At 44.3% G+C, this 14,355-nt stretch overlaps 1 protein-coding gene across 2 annotated transcripts in view; it reads left to right on the top strand.

Moving 5' to 3' along the window:
* The window catches only part of LOC139413661 (paxillin-like), a 57,180-nt gene that overhangs the window by 34,965 nt on the left and 7,860 nt on the right, over positions 1 to 14,355 (top strand). Inside the window, exons 1-6 of one of the 2 annotated variants that reach the window (XM_071161298.1) lie at positions 1,123 to 1,204; positions 2,869 to 3,059; positions 3,279 to 3,364; positions 3,465 to 3,595; positions 3,790 to 3,991; positions 4,197 to 4,335. In XM_071161298.1, the coding sequence (XP_071017399.1) occupies positions 3,499 to 3,595; positions 3,790 to 3,991; positions 4,197 to 4,335 (438 nt within the window). In that variant the 5' untranslated portion in view covers positions 1,123 to 1,204; positions 2,869 to 3,059; positions 3,279 to 3,364; positions 3,465 to 3,498. Of the gene's footprint in view, positions 1 to 1,122; positions 1,205 to 2,868; positions 3,060 to 3,278; positions 3,365 to 3,464; positions 3,596 to 3,789; positions 3,992 to 4,196; positions 4,336 to 14,355 lie in introns of those variants that run through there. The other variant, XM_071161297.1, reaches the window with a different exon arrangement.

Below are 14,355 nucleotides of genomic sequence, written 5' to 3'. Positions count from 1 at the left end.
GCTTAGGTCTACAACAAGAAATGTCAAAACCCCAGCCTCCTTTGTGCACAACCTATTGCAATCTGTTTCCTTCATGTTCTGAGCCCTTAGAACTACCAGAAATAATTACTGGAGGCTGGTCTTTGTCTAAAGACTCTCTATTCTACGTCTTTGCTTGTAGGTGTACTTGTACATTACCTTTCCCACAAAAACCTTGTTGAAACTCCTTCTGCTGGAAATCAAGCGTAAATGGATCTTTGAGCATTGCTGTTGCCCAGAATGAAGGTTAACGTTTTGGAATCAGAGGTTTTTTACTTTCCCTCATCCTTTGGGCAGTTGGTTGGTTGTTAGGCTATATATTTCCCCTTAAAGGGAGTATCTGGCTGTAGGAGAATAAACACCCGGCTCTGCTGTATCCAGAATCAAATCCACTGAGATGTTTACAGTATCTCGAAGTCGGTCAGCAAACCCCTCTGCTTCAGTAACCCTGTCATCATCCAGCATGCTAATGATGCTAACGCCAACTCTAGCAAAATTGGATCCAGTGCCCAGCCCAGCTGTCACCGTTGTCTGTCTTTAGCATCCATGATTCCTTGGGCCATGGGATACTCTCCATCTCAGCCACACTATACCGAGGGAGTGTGTTATGTTAAATGACCTGGTCACTGAACTCAAGCACACTTGGAATGAACCTTGAGAACGACAGAACAGCAGCCCGTGTGAAGGAAGGGTTAATTTAATTACCACTCACACCACTCTCTCTGTAGGCATTGTACTCAGAGACCATATCATTCTTTTTTACCATTCTCTCCCTCCCTCTTTCACAACCTTTCTTCCATCACTGCCACAACCTTTTCATGTTTTTCTCAGGCTTTCTTGTAATGCTCCGTCGAGTTGGCTCTAATTGCCTAGTTTGTAAACCGTTCTTTGCAGCAGTCGTGTGAGTGTGAACAGACTCTTACCTCAGCCTTCAGAGAGCCAAGAAGGCTGAAACTTCAAATTGGCATAGCTAGGGATAAACCTAATCCTCCCGCTGCCACCAAAAGTGACGCCTCCTCTCCTGCCCTTTCCTCCCTCCTCTCTCATTACCAGTCTCTGGTGTTAAGGGTGGCAGTTCCTGCCTGTCAGCCAGTGGGTTTGGGTTGCTCTCTTCCTCAGTCTTCCTTTGCATTCCTCTCTTCGTCCTCCCTGGGTGTGTATGTGCTAGTCGTCTTCATCGCCTCGGGTATGTTGTTTCCACTCATGTTTCTCTTGTTGTTTCCTTTTATTTCTCACCTTTTGTCATCAGTTATGTTTAGTGTGACCTTGTATTGTTGACTTCTTGAAGTGTAGGTGCATACATTATGTCGTTCACAGCTAATTTATGGGTTGCACTTGTTTGTTCTGTTTATTGTTGATGACTGAAGTAAAGTCCAGTGGAGAGTAGAGTAGGGAACGTATTCGTAGTGCAGAAGATGGTCAGTTTCACACACTTGTGAAATCAGAGGCAACTGCTGAAGAGAAGAAATCTCGATATAAGGAACATGGGTGTGTTATGGTGGTTCATACAGAATTATTGTGGATGATGTCACCTTGCTCATTCTCTTCTTGCCCACCAACTGGCTAGCCATTTTGTTTACCCAGATAGAATGACTGCATTTTATAGTGTGAAATTGTGGTTGGGTGTTTCTTATGGGATGAACATGATCTAGATTGACCACGTCTATCAAGGTGGAAAGCAACAATTGGTTGGCAGTGAGCGATTACAACCTGACCAGAGAAAGCTGTGGTAGACGACCTACTTAAAGGGATTTTAAGGATTTCTAATTAGGAAAATGTAGAAACCGTTTACTAATGGTGTATATAAATAGTTTATGAAGTATACTTTTGACTGTAAAATGTTACGGAAGCTTATGTCTCGCTGCTGTCTACTTCACATCCATTAACAGTGAAACTTTGTGAGCAGCAGGGTAAATGAGTAACCAAAGGTGTGGTAACAGTGCAGATGATTCAGTGAAGTGGGTTACAACCCTGCTGCTCCTCCTAAGATATCTAAATGTTGCTGACATCTGTCTGTGTTTGGACACGTTGGGAAAGTGCCGGAACATAAAGCTGTCAAGTGTACTTATTGATGACTAGGAGGATATGACTGGATCACAGAGGCTGCCTGGATCTTTAATTTAAAGACCCTTGCGCCCTTCGGTCTCAACGTAGACTTTGATCTGAAGCCATTCTTGTGATTATTGTGACTTTGCCATTGTAATTGTTTGTAAACTTGTGTAGTCAAATTAATCTATGATCGTATGCTATCCATTTGTTGTTGGTATGCTGTTCCTTGTATGATATTTTAATATTTGATTATTAACTAATGATATTAGGCCACTCTTGGCCATGATTACAGACACCTGTGTCTTTTGACACTATATAAACGAGTCATCCCGCAGTGTTTGTGATTATACCCTGATGAAGACAGCTTGGCTGTTGAAACGTTGGTAATTACATTTTTGCATCTGAGCTCCTAGAGTGTGCTGCTCTCTTTTATTTTCAAGTTTCTACTCCGCTAGCCAGCACCTCGTCTTAATAGGTGTGCGTTTCTTTTTCTTCTAGATCGGATCACAATACGGATCACAATAATTCTTCTAGATCGGATCACAATACCATGACAATATAAAATAAACCTGCACAACAAATTAATTTGAAACTACAGTAGACTAGTGGCTGGCTTGTTGTCCGTTATTGATTGAGTAGAGGTCTAGGAATTACCAAAAAAAAAAAGAAAAGGCAGATTTGAATGCCGCTGAGACAGGTTCTCAGAAACCTTGTGTTGAGAATAACTTGTTCTTTTAGCTGCACATGCAGGGTTTGACATAGGAGATCACACCATAATATTAAAAGGGTCTATGTTCCTAGATGCATTGCTGGCGGACTTGGAGTCGACCACCTCCCACATCTCCAAGCGGCCAGTGTTTCTGCCGGACGAGACACCCTACTCTTTCCCCACGGGAGGACAGGCCCCTCCCCCTGTACCACCACCTCCCTCTGCTGAGGCCCTGAATGGGACCTTGCTTGACCCCCTAGATTCAACCCCCTTGTCCACACAGGTACACACACACACACACACACACACACACACGTGTGTTCCCATACACACACAAGGCTGGTGTGGGTTCAGGTTTTTGCTCAAGTTGGTAACCGATCTGATTCAACTAATACAATCTTGAAGACTGAGCAAAAGCCTGTGCCCACATGACACCCTCACCCATTTACCATTTTACCTAGAACACTACTACACTTCTAAATATATACCTGTCCTTTCTTAGTCCTACAGCCCTGCACAGAAAAGCTTGTGGTCCAGGGACAGCAGTAGCCCCCCCTTACCCCAAAGCGAAGAGGACCACGTCTACAGGTAATGATCATAATAAACAATACACTTTATGTAGCGACACATGACAAAATGAACATCAGGTGTCTGTTACTGATGTTTGTCTGTCTGTTGGGTCCTGCAGCTTCCCCAACAAGCAGAAGAGTACGGAGGCTGCCATGAGCTCCTCCCTGGGCTGCAACCTGTCGGAGCTGGACCGGCTGCTTCTGGAGCTCAACGCTGTGCAGCACAACACACCCTCCTTCCCCACTGAGGGTACGCTACACCATTATGTGTGCATCCCAAATGACACCATATTCCCTAGATAGTGCACTGCTTTTGACCAGGGCCCACACGTAGAAAACCCTATTTGGTACATAAAAGCATTTAACAGTTACGGTCTCTTGACCATTGCAGTTGTTGAAACTTGCCAATATGTAAATATATATTTTTCTCCTCCTGTGTTGCAGAAGCGTCAGCTCCGCCCCTGCCTTGCAGCAGCACCACCCATTATGTGCAAGCAAACGGGGTTTCTGGGGCAGGCAAGTTGCCTCGCCCCACCATGGAGAAGCCAAAACGCAGCGTGGCCACTAGGCCACCAGTCATCGAAGACATGCGCCTCAGCGCCAAGAGCCTCCTTGACGAGCAAGAAAGTTCTGTGCCCTCTCCCGTGTAAGGATTAGGGCTGGTCCAAAATGTTGCTATTCCCATAAATTGGGGGACAATTAACTGCAAAGCAATGGCACTGCACCTCAAGTTCCTGAAGACAGTTTGATCTTACTCACAGATTGTGCTATATCCTGTGTGTTTTTCATGTTGGACTTTGGTCATTTAACGCTCATCATTATGACCTAATGTTTGTTTGTTTGATCTCTAGCCCCACCCCATTGGTGGTAGTGAAGTTGGGGGAGGAGGAGACGCCCTCCCAGCTGCAGGCCAGAATCTCCGCCTCCTCCGCCACGCGGGAGCTTGACGAGCTCATGGCCTCGCTGTCCGACTTCAAAGTCCAGAGCAACGTAAGTTTTACAGAAAGATTTTTGAGGGTGGGTGGATGAGAAGGAGACTGGTGAGTGCTACTCTTCCTGGGGTTGACATAAAACATGACATAATACAGAACATCAATGGACGACAACAGCTCAAGGAGAGAACTACATACATTTTCAAACAGCACACAGCTTGCATATCAATTACATACACTCAAAATATCTAGGGTGGATGGATGAGGGGGGTGGGTAGGGTGATGGACACTATGCCGGTACAGATTGGGTGAAGTAAGTTGGGGTGACAAGTGAATTCAAATAAATATATCGATTAGAAACCAGGTGGTGGAAAGTCAACTCTGAGGTGAATGTGTTGCTTTAAAAAGGTAGGTTGAAGATTTATTTTTGTCATTGATGTGTGGGTTCTTCACACAGGTAGAAAGAATCCTGTGGTCTAGAATGTAATGTACATTAAGTCGGGCATTAACTACCATTTGCCTTATCGATCCCACAATACAACAAGTTATTTACTGTAACCAGGTTTCATAACTTTTTATGCGAGTAAAGTATATATATTTTTAATGACAGGCCTGATGGAAACTGCTAATTTGTCTGTAAACTTTCCAAATGTTGACAAAACAAAATACGCTTGACAAAGTGGAATCTTTTTGTGTCTGCAAAGTGTATTATGCGAGAAATGGTGGTGGAAACAACTTTTATGCGCATATATGATGCTATTCTATCAATATCAAAGTAAAGTATTCAGACCCCTTGACTTTTCCACATTTTGTTACATTACAGCCTTATTCTATAATAGATTGATGAGGGGAAAAACTACTTAATCTACACATAGTACCCCATAATGACAAAGCAAAAAATAAATTGTTTTTTTTGTTAATGCATTTAAAACTATAACATTTTATATAACTATTCAGACTCTTTACTATGTACTTTGTTGAAGCACCTTTGGCAGGGATTATAGCCTCAAGTTTTGGGTATGATGCTACATACCTAAGACTTGAGTTGGCAGAACTGTACTTGGAGTTTCTCCCATTCTTCTCTGCAGATCTTCTCAAACTCTGTCAGGTTAGATGGGGAGCATCGTTGCACAGCTATTTTCAGGTCTCTCCAGAGATGTTCGATCGGGTTCAAGTCCGGGCTCTGGCGGGGCCACTCAAGGACATTCAGAGACTTGTCCTGAAGCCACTTCTGCGTTGTCTTGGTCGTTGTCCTGTTGGGAGGTGAACCTTCACCCCAGTCTGAGAACCTGCTCCAGAGTACTCAGGACTTCATCAAGGATCTCTCTGTACTTTTCTCCGTTCATCTTTCCCTCTATCCTTACTAGTGTCCCAGTCCTTGCTGCTGGAAAAACATCCCCACAGGATGACGCTGCCACCACCATGCTTCACCATAGGGATAGTGCCAGGTTTCCTCCAGATGTGACACTTGGCATTCAGGCCAAAGGGTTCAATCTTGCTTTCATCAGACCAGAGAATCTTGTTTCTCATGGTTCGAGTCCTTTAGGTGTCATTTGGCAAACGCCAAGGGGCTGTCATGTGCCTTTTACTGAGGAGTGGCTTCCGTCTGGTCACTCCACCATAAAGGCCTGAATGGTGGAGTGCTGCAGAGATGGTTGTCCTTCTGGAAGGTTCTCCCATCTACACAGAGGATCTCTGGAGCACTGACCATTGGGTTCTTGGTGACCTCCCTGACCAAGGCCATTCTCTTCCGATTGCTCAGTTTGGCCGGGTGGCCAGCTCTAGGAAGAGTCTTGGTGGTTCCAAACTACTTCCAGTTAAGAATGATGAAGGCCACTGTGTTTTTAGTGACCTTCAATGCTGCAGATATTTTTCGGTACCCTTCCCCAGATCTGTGCTTCGACACAATCCTGTCTCGGTGCTCTACGGACAATTCCTTTGACCTCATGGCTTGGTTTTTGCTCTGACATGCACTGGAAACTGTGTGCCTTTCCAAATCATGTCCAATCAATTTAGTTTACCACAGGTGGACTCCAATCAAGTCGTAGAAACATCACAAGGGCGATCAATGGAAACAGGATGCACCTGAGCTTAATTTCGAGTCTCATAGCAAAGGGTCTGAATACTTATGTAAATAAGGTATTTCTGTGTTTTATTTTTAATACATTTGCAAAAATGTCTAAACCTGTTTTCACTTTGTCATTATGGGGTATTGTGTGTAGACTGAGGAAAAACATGTATTTAATACATTTTATAATAAGGCTGTAATGTAACAAAATGTGGAAAAAGTCCAGGCCTGAATGCTTCCTGAATTTGTACATTTGGAGTCACTTGACGATATTCATGTAGTCCTCCCACTATGACTGAGGAAATCATGCAGTTTATTGCTACTGATTAGTTATGAACTTCACAGGGTGGTGAAAAGTGCACAAATGAGCTTGATGCTCCTTTATAGTACATATTGAGGGTCTTCTTTTGGTGACATGATTGACCCTTTGCTGCCGTTTGACAAAGAAAATTGCACTCTTTAATATTCTCATGTAGGCTAGCCTACCCACACTGACCAGAGTGGGCACATGTGCTATTTAACGCAACAGTTTTTGTGACCTAACCTATCATAGTTGAAAATGTGATGGAAATGCATTTGAACTTTAGATTTTTATTCGTTACATGAAATCTTAAGCGGAATGGTACCTTTTTTTTTTTGCACTACGTCATCACACTGCTTTTTATCCGCAACAAGTCAGTTTGGTGGAAACACGACTGGTGGGAAAATATGCAGATTTTTTGAATATTTGCATGAAAACATGTCCCCGATTTAGATGGAAACATAGCTACTGTGAGGAATGTGAATTATTGTTATATTCATCACTATGATATATTATGCCATTTTTCACAAGTCTTTAAAGAAATGTTCATGATTGACTTGACATGATGCATGTCTTGCCATGTCTACCTCTTTTCAAACCATTTTCAATTTTTTCCCCTCCGTCTCCTATTATTATTACTGTCTAATTTTTCCAGTCTTGTTCTCAATTGTCTGTCGATATGGAACCTCTCCTGCTCAGTCAAGGATCAGAACCCCCCTCCATAGAGAGTCTGCTGCCCCAGTAGTTTTAACCAGATACCCAACTGAGCCTGTGGATCTGCAGCTGGAGCCCCTCAGTGACACGCCCCCTCCTGTAACCCTGTTCTTTTAGAACTTCACATAGATGCCTGCTCTGCCTCTCCCCTCTCAGCTGCTTCAGCCTCCGTTGTGTTGGCCTTGTCCCAGAGTCTCCAGTACACCCAGATCCACACACAGCTGGTAGGAGAAACTGATCCCAGCGTGAGAACTACACTGACCTCCCACATAGTCCTTCACTGTGGTCTCTGCCACCACAAGCCATACTTAGTCAAATAACGCCAATCCTCCTTTTGCTCCAGTTGAAGAGTCCCCCAGTCCTGCAGTGGATGCAAAAACCAGCAAGACGCATAATCAGTAATTTTTTTCCAATACCCCTAGTCCCGTTACTGTTGCCAAGATGCCTAGTCCTATAACTGTTATTTATTTTATTGAACCTTTATTTAACTAGACAAATTCTTATTTACAATGACAGCCTACCAAAAGGCCTCCTGCGGGTACGGGGACTGGGATTAAAAAAAAAATATATATATATTTATTTATTTATTTATTTATTTATTTATATTATAAAATAAAACAAATAAATAAAATATAAATATAGGGCAAAACACACAACACTACATAGAGACCTAAGACGACAACATAGCATGGCAACACAACATGGTAGCAGCACAAAACATGGTACAAACATTGTGCACAGACAACAGCACAACGGGCAAAAAGGTAGAGACAACATTACATCACGCAAAGCAGCCACAACTGTCAGCAAGAGAGTCTTTGAATGAAGAGATTTAGATAACTGTCCAGTTTGAGTATTTGTTGAAACTCGTTCCAGTCACTAGCTGCAGCGGGCTGAAAGGAGTGACCCAGGGATATGTGCGCTTTGGGGACCTTTTAACAGAATGTGATTGGCAGAATGGGTGTTGTATGTGGAGGATGAGGGCTGCAGTAGACATCTCAGATAGGGGGGAGTGAGGCCTAAGAGGGTTTTATAAATAAGCACCAACCAGTGGGTCTTGCGACGGGTATACAGAGGAGTATAGAGTACAGTGATGTGTCCTATAAGGAGCATTGTTGGCAAATCCGATGGCAGAATGGTAAAGAATATCTAGCCGCTTGAGAGCGCCCTTACCTTAGCTGTTGCCAAGACGCCCGGTCCTGTAGCTGTTGCCAAGACGCCCCGGTCCGAAAACAAACACCCTTCCTCCCTTAGCCCCCATTGCGCCTTCTTCCCCACCGAAGGAGAACCAGTCAGACACAACTACTGCTCAGCCACCAGAGCACCCTACTGCATGCATTATTCAAAATGAGAAAAAAGTCTGCTATTTGGATCACCAATCAATCAGAGGACGGCCTTATTCAAAGCACAGTATTTGACCGCGTGGGCTTTTGTCCTAAATCCACCCACTGTTTCTGAGAGGATGCTGATTGGTCCGTCAATTTTCTGGCTTATTCAAAACGCCCATCTATTGGATTTAGCCAGACTGATAAGTTAAATGAAATAGAATGGTGAAGGCCATGATCAGGCTTGTTCCACAATCATTCAATCATTCATTCCACAATCATTCAAGTTCCATCTAGCTCTGTAACAGTATGCATCTGGTCAAAGTTGTATCTTGTAAAGCGGAGAATGGTGACTTGTGAACTGCTCAAGGATAGAAGTCAGTGCAAAAGTCAAGAGGTTTCACTGCCTACCATGGTCCATGTTGAAATCTCCGCTCTGCGTTGTTTACGGCTATATTGCATGTCTCAACTTGCATTTATTACTGTGTGCATAGCTTTGTGGGGATTAGCTTGAGCTTGTCACTTTAACAATCAAGGTTGACGCAAACCTTCGCCGCACAGCTGTGTGTAGCTTGCCACCTGTGTAAATATTCTGGATTATGCACTATATATAGAAAAGTATGTGGACTCCCCTTCAATTAGTGGATTTGGCTATTTCAGCCACAACCATTGCTGGCAGGTGTATAACATTGAGCACCCAGCCATGCAATCTCCATAGACAACATTGGCAGTAGAATGGCCCTACTGAAGAGCTCAGTGACTTTCAACATGGCATCGTCATCAGTTCGTAAGATTTCTGCCCAGCTAGAGCTGCTCTGGTTAACTGTAAGTGCTGTTATTGTGAAGTGGAAACATCTAGGAGCAACAATGGCTCAGCCGCGAAGTGGTATGCCACACAAGCTCACAGAATGGAACCACTGAAGCGTGTAATGCGTAAAAATCATCTGTCCTTGGTTGCAACACTCACTACCGAGTTTCAAACTGCCTCAGGAAGCAACGTCAGCACAAGAACTGTTCATTGGGAGTTTGATGAAATGAGTTTCCATGACTCAAGCCTAAGATCACCATGGATGCCAAGACACCCTGGACACTGGAGCACATGCTACTATCTTGTCTCATTGCTACAACTCCCGTACGGGCTCAGGAGAGACAAAGGTTGAAAGTCATGCGTCCTCCGATACACAACCCAACCAAGCCGCACTGTTTCTTAACACAGCACTCATCCAACCCAGAAGCCAGCCCCACCATAGTCAGAGGAAACACCGTGCACCTGGCAACCTTGGTTAGCGCGCACTGCGCCCGGTCCGCCACAGGAGTCGCTGGTGCGCGATGAGACAAGGACATCCCTACCGGCCAAGCCCTCCCTAACCCAGATGACGCTAGGTCAATTGTGCGTCGCCCCACGGACCCCCCGGTCGCGGCCGGTTACGACAGAGCCTGGGCGCAAACCCAGAGTCTGATGGCACAGCTGGCGCTGCAGTACAGCGCCCTTAACCACTGCGCCACCCGGGAGGCAGGGAAATCTTATCGCTACAGCATACAATGATATACTAGACAATTCTGTGCTTCCAACTTTGTGGCAACAGTTTGGGGAAGGCCCTTTCCTGTTTCAGCATGACAATTTCCCTGTGCGCAGTCCATACAGAAATGGTTTAATCGCCCACATCAGTGCCCGACCTCACTAATGCTCTTGTTGCTGAATGGAAGCACCTCCCTGCAGCAATGTTTAACATCTAGTGGAAAGCCTTCCCAGAAGAGTGGAGGCTGTTATAGCAGCAAATGGGGGACCTACTCCATATTTATGCCCATTATTTTGAAATTAATGTTCGTCAAGCAGGTGTCCACATATTTTTGCTCATGTAGTGTATCTGTCCTAGTAAACAATATATGCCATTTAGCAGAGCATGACATGTTAGAGGACCTCAAGTGATTTTCCTTGATTTGAGTCGTGCGAGAATTCAATCCAGAACTCAATCTTATTTGGGGTAATGAATCACATGTACACACAGATTTGGTGTAAATGGAGAATAAGAGCGGACCTAGTACCACTTCTTCCAGGTGATGTGGAGAAGGTCTGTATCTGCCCCCTGTGGTCTCACTACTGGTGTCACCCAGGGTTAGGTACTTGATCCTCTTGTTTCCCTTGTACACACACAAACACATTATCTGTGCACATGTTTGGATGGAGGTGGGACAAACCGAAAACATGCAGGTGGGACAAACCGAAAACATGCAGGTGGCGTAGAGCAGGTTTATATGGGCCTTGGGAACCATCTTTAAGGAGCTACTTTTATGGACATTAGCAGGACTTGCTGCTTCTCTACAGTGACATTACTGCTGAGTCAAAGACCATCGGTTTTGCTGTTTGCATTTTACGTCCGCCTGTGTATTGCATTAGATTTTCTAGTTTGTTTTGCACATTGTGTCAGTTTTTGCATTCATGAGAATGGCCATTTGCCAGAGTGGCCAGATGTGAAATGGACTACCTCGAAAAAGAGTGGAATTGAGTCGAGCGTAGTGCCCTTTGACTTTCACGATCAGCCTGTTTGTGCAAAGGGGCCTTGCTTGAAGGACTGTGCTTCTTGGTGTTTTTTGTACCTGGTATGGGGAAGCCACACCCAGCCCCCCCACCGCGCTTAACTCCTTTTACCCAACTCTGTAGCTCAAGTTGATTATCCGCCGCACCAAAGAGATGCCCAATGTGCACCCCGTGTACCGAGACGGGCAGTTGTTGCGGGGTAAACTGGGTCCTGTCATCTTCACCCAGAACCACCTCATTACACAGCTGCAGGGGAAGCTGGGAATCGAACACCCCGTTGAGCACCGACACAAGCAGAAGTCCGACGACTCGCTTACTGAGGGGGTCATCGTCACGCAGTGCGTGCAGGATGACTGGACCTCGCCTGTGTTGGACAAGGTACAGAGAGGTGGCCGGAGCCAGTGATAAGTCATCTCACTGGGACACATTTGGACCTGCAGAGCAATACAGCACCTTCCAGTAGCTTGTTTCTTGATTAGTGCTGTTCTTTTAGAGTAACTTTACCAAGGCCATTTTCTATACCACACATACGGTGGGGCAAAAAAGTATTTAGTCAGCCACCAATTGTGCAAGTTCTCCCACTTAAAAAGACGAGAGAGGCCTGTAATTTTCATCATAGGTACACTTCAACTATGACAGACAAAATGAGAAAAGAAATCCAGAAAATCACATGGTAGGATTTTTTATGAATTTATTTGCAAATTATGGTGGAAAATAAGTATTTGGTCAATAACAAAAGTTTATCTCAATACTAATGTTATATACCCTTTGTTGGCAATGACAGAGGTCAAACGTTTTCTGTAAGTCTTCACAAGGTTTTCACACACTGTTGCTGGTATTTTGGCCCATTCCTCCATGCAGATCTCCTCTAGAGCAGTGATGTTTTGGGGCTGTTGCTGGGCAACACGGACTTTCAACTCCCTCCAACGATTTTCTATGGGGTTGAGATCTGTAGACTGGCTAGGCCACTCCAGGACCTTGAAATGCTTCTTACGAAGCCACTCCTTCGTTGCCCAGGCTGTGTGTTTGGGATCATTGTCATGCTGAAAGACCCAGCCACGTTTCATCTTCAACGCCCTTGCTGATGGAAGGAGGTTTTCACTCAAAATCTCACGATACATGGCCCCATTCATTCTTTCCTTTACACGGATCAGTCGTCCTGGTCCCTTTGCAGAAAAACAGCCCCAAAGCATGATGTTTCCACCCCCATGCTTCAGTAGGTATGGTGTTCTTTGGATGCAACTCAGCATTCTTTGTCCTCCAAACATGACGAGTTGAGTTTCTACCAAAAAGTTATATTTTGGTTTCATCTGACCATATGACATTCTCCCAATCTTCTTCTATATCATCCAAATGCTCTCTAGCAAACTTCAGACGGGCCTGGACATGTGTCCCCCTGCTTAAGCCAGTACGTCTGGCACTGCAGGATTTGAGTCCCTGGCGGCGTAGTGTGTTACTGATGGTAGGCTTTGTTACTTTGGTCCCAGCTCTCTGGGATTTTTGCTCACTGTTCTTGTGATCATTTTGACCCCACGGGGTGAGATCTTGCATGGAGCCCCAGATCGAGGGAGATTATCAGTGGTCTTGTATGTCTTCCATTTCCTAATAATTGCTCCCACAGTTGATTTCTTCAAACCAAGCTGCTTACCTATTGCAGATTCAGTCTTCCCAGCCTGGTGCAGGTCTACAATTTTGTTCCTGGTGTCCTTTGACAGCTCTTTGGTCTTGGCCATAGTATAGTTTGGAGTGTGACTGTTTGAGGATGTGGAGTGGTGTCTTTTATACTGATAACAAGTTCAAACAGGTGCCATTAATACAGGTAACGGGTGGAGGACAGTGGAGCCTCTTAAAGAAGAAGTTACACACAAACATCTTGCTTGTTTGTAGGTGACCAAATACTTATTTTCCACCATAATTTGCAAATAAATTCATTAAAAATCCTACAATGTGATTTTTCTGGATTTATTTTTTCTCATTTTGTCTGTCATAGTTGAAGTGTACCTATGATGATAAATTACAGGCCTCCTCTTTTTAAGTGGGAGAACTTGCACAATTGGTGGCTGACTTTTTTTTTGCCCCACTGTATGGAGTATGACTAGCGAACAGTTTCTCAACCATATTCTTCTGTAACAACCTGTTGAGAATTCATGTTTCCTTTGCACCACCTGAGGCGTTCTATTTCCTGTGGTTTAATTTCACTCATCTTTGACGTGTCTCTCCTCCTGCTCTCTGTCTCTGTCCACACCCAGATCATCATTCCTCCTGACTCGCCTGTCCGTCAGAGAAAAGTCACCCCCCCCTCCGCAGTCCTATCTGGTGCCCAAAAATCCACCCCCTGACAAGCAAGACCCCTCTGCCACCCCACCCCCCCAAAGCTGACTATTGACTGTTTAACTTAACAAGCCTTTTTATTCAAGCCCTAACAGATATGAACAAGTTGAAATAACTTGACTGGTGAATTAGGTGACTGCGTAGTCTTCTGTTAAGATACTGATATACCACATCTCTTGATATATTTTCCAGTCAGTCCCAATTTGTTCCATCCCTGTTCCCCTTTAATTTGATTTTACAAAGGTCTGTTGTTTACTGAAGGTTGCCTTTCGTTAGATTGAAGTCTGCCTATTTCTTTCCCTCTGTGGAATGAGACTGGGTCAGAAATTTCCAATGACCACACCATTGGAGAAGTGTAGTTCCCTCCCGCCTTGCTTCTGCCCATCAACAGCATACATTCAGTCTCACACTATCAATGGGCTCTATAGGTAAGCCGATAAGCATAGTTACTCTTGAACACAGTAGTCAGATTGAAGTGTCAGGGTTGGACTGCAGTGCTCTATGTTATGAAGGCATTATGTGATGAATCTTACTTGTTCATTCTAGTCTGGAATGCAATGCCAGTGGCATTTTCCATTTCAGTCATTAACAAGACTGATTTCTGTTGGATGTCACGTAAACCCCAGGAGTTACTGCTGTGTCTATGGAGACACATTCAATTCAATAAAAAAAATCATAATTTCACACCGAGGGGAAATTACTTCATAGGGGCAGATGTAATCAGGGTAGTTTGGTGAAGAGAGACTCTTCTATGTATTAATTAGGTTTCTGTGATAAATTGAACAGAACATGAATTGGGA

This window comes from Oncorhynchus clarkii, chromosome 7 (assembly GCF_045791955.1).
Source record: "Oncorhynchus clarkii lewisi isolate Uvic-CL-2024 chromosome 7, UVic_Ocla_1.0, whole genome shotgun sequence".
In the NCBI taxonomy this organism is placed as follows: Eukaryota; Metazoa; Chordata; class Actinopteri; order Salmoniformes; family Salmonidae; genus Oncorhynchus; species Oncorhynchus clarkii.
Note: the sequence above shows the minus strand (reverse complement) of the source record. Positions and strands in the feature narration are given on the sequence as shown.